Source organism: Rhincodon typus, chromosome 44, assembly GCF_021869965.1.
Source record: "Rhincodon typus isolate 14 chromosome 44, sRhiTyp1.1, whole genome shotgun sequence".
In the NCBI taxonomy this organism is placed as follows: Eukaryota; Metazoa; Chordata; class Chondrichthyes; order Orectolobiformes; family Rhincodontidae; genus Rhincodon; species Rhincodon typus.
Window position 1 is genome coordinate 321,893 of NC_063375.1, and position 1,645 is coordinate 323,537.

General features: G+C 51.7%; 1 protein-coding gene across 1 annotated transcript in view; it reads right to left on the reverse strand.

Annotated features, from left to right (window-relative positions):
* Positions 1–423: 423 nt before the first annotated feature.
* Positions 424–1,645, reverse strand: part of LOC109920081 (GATA-binding factor 2-like) — a 16,314-nt gene continuing 15,092 nt past the window's right edge. Inside the window, exon 6 of the mRNA XM_048619817.1 lies at positions 424–1,350. Coding sequence (XP_048475774.1) covers positions 1,051–1,350 — 300 coding nt within the window. The 3' untranslated portion in view covers positions 424–1,050. The remainder of the gene's footprint in view (positions 1,351–1,645) is intronic.

Consider the following 1,645-nt stretch of genomic DNA (forward strand, 5'->3'; position numbering starts at 1 on the left):
GGTGTAGGGGCTGGAGGAGGTGACAGAGACAGGGAGGGAGTGTAGGGGGGCCGAAGGAGGTGACAGAGCCAGGGAGGGGGTGTAGGGGCTGGAGGAGGTTACAGAGATAGGGAGAGGTGTAGTAGGGGCTGGTGGAGGTGACAGAGATAGGGAGAGGGTGTAGGGGCTGGAGGAGGTTACAGAGATAGGGAGAGGTGTAGCGGCTGGTGGCGGTTACACAGATAGGGAGAGGTGTAGTGGGAGGAGGTTTCCAAACAAAAGGCACAGAGTGAAATCCCAAGGCCACGTCAGTGAAAGCTTCTTCTGAATGCAGTTCTCAAAAGGCCTGGTGTCTGTTTTCATCTGGAACGGGATATTGCTGGGAAAACATCGAGAGACCCTGGCAATATGTCTCAATGTCAGAACACACGCAAGAATGCCAAATTTCATAACGGGGGGCTCCAATTTATTACACATGAAGTCAAAGGGCACAAATTCATGACATGTCGACTCTTGATTGGTTGAGACGTTGCTCGGGGGGGGTAGTCCCAACTGAGGACTACATTACAAACAGAGCAGAAAAGAAGACGCACCAGAAAGTGGTGGCTACACAGTGACCAAGTTGGTGGCGTCAAGAAATTTCACAAGGGTTTGATAAAGATAACATTCTCCTCCTCTCATGGATGCTTCATTCTCTGCTTTTCCTCTTTAACTCGGTCAGTTGAGCAAGCGTTAGACGAAACAAAGTCACGAGTTGATGTGTAAATTTGGGATTATTGAAATATAATATATATATATATATATATATATTTGTGAAAGAAAGCACTATATGTGAGTCTGGCTTTGGCCAGGAATCCAGATCAGAGCCAGGACAGGTTAACTTCTTAGGGAGAAAATCTGTGCGGTCCGTTGAAGTGTGAATCTGTTGCCCCTTTGCTGGGAGCATGCGCATGTCACATAGTTAAGAGTTTGCAAGGGTTCAGCCCCTGCATGGAGATGGTGAGGGGGTTTGGTGTATCTGTCATCCATCGGTGTGAGACAGTGTCTCTGGCAGGGTGGGAAGGAGCCTGCCTAGCTGAGCGCTGACACGATGCTGGTTGAGGGGTGATGGTTGTAGCTCAGGCTCGGTTGAGGATGCAGGGGGTTGGTCAGCAGGTGGGGGGCATGGCTGTAGGGCACCATATGACTGACAGAGGTCAGGTGGCTCTGGAAGGCGGCCGATCCCAAAGGGAAAGGTGAACCCTCGTCCCCCACATCCTTAGGCAGCTCGCTGAAGTGCTCCTGGGATTTCTTCATCCTCTTCGACTTGTTTGAGACCTTCCGGTTGCGGGTCTGGATGCCGTCCTTCTTCATGGTCAGAGGTCTGTTCACCTGCAGGGAGGGTAGGGTTAGATTTACCACAGCGGAAATTAGAGTGAGTTTTACTCTGTATCTAACCCTGTGCTGTCCCTGTCTTGGGAGTCTTTGATGGGGACACTAAATTGGGGAGAATGGGGGACTTGCTCCCGTGGGGAGAGGGGAGAACTGGGGTCTTGCTCCTATGGGGAGAGGGGAGGATGGGGACTTGCTGTCTTGGGGAGAAAAGAGAATGGGGGACTTGCTCCCGTGGGGAGAGGGGAGAATGGGGGGTTGCTGTCTTGGGGAGAAAGGGGAAAGGGGGAGTTGG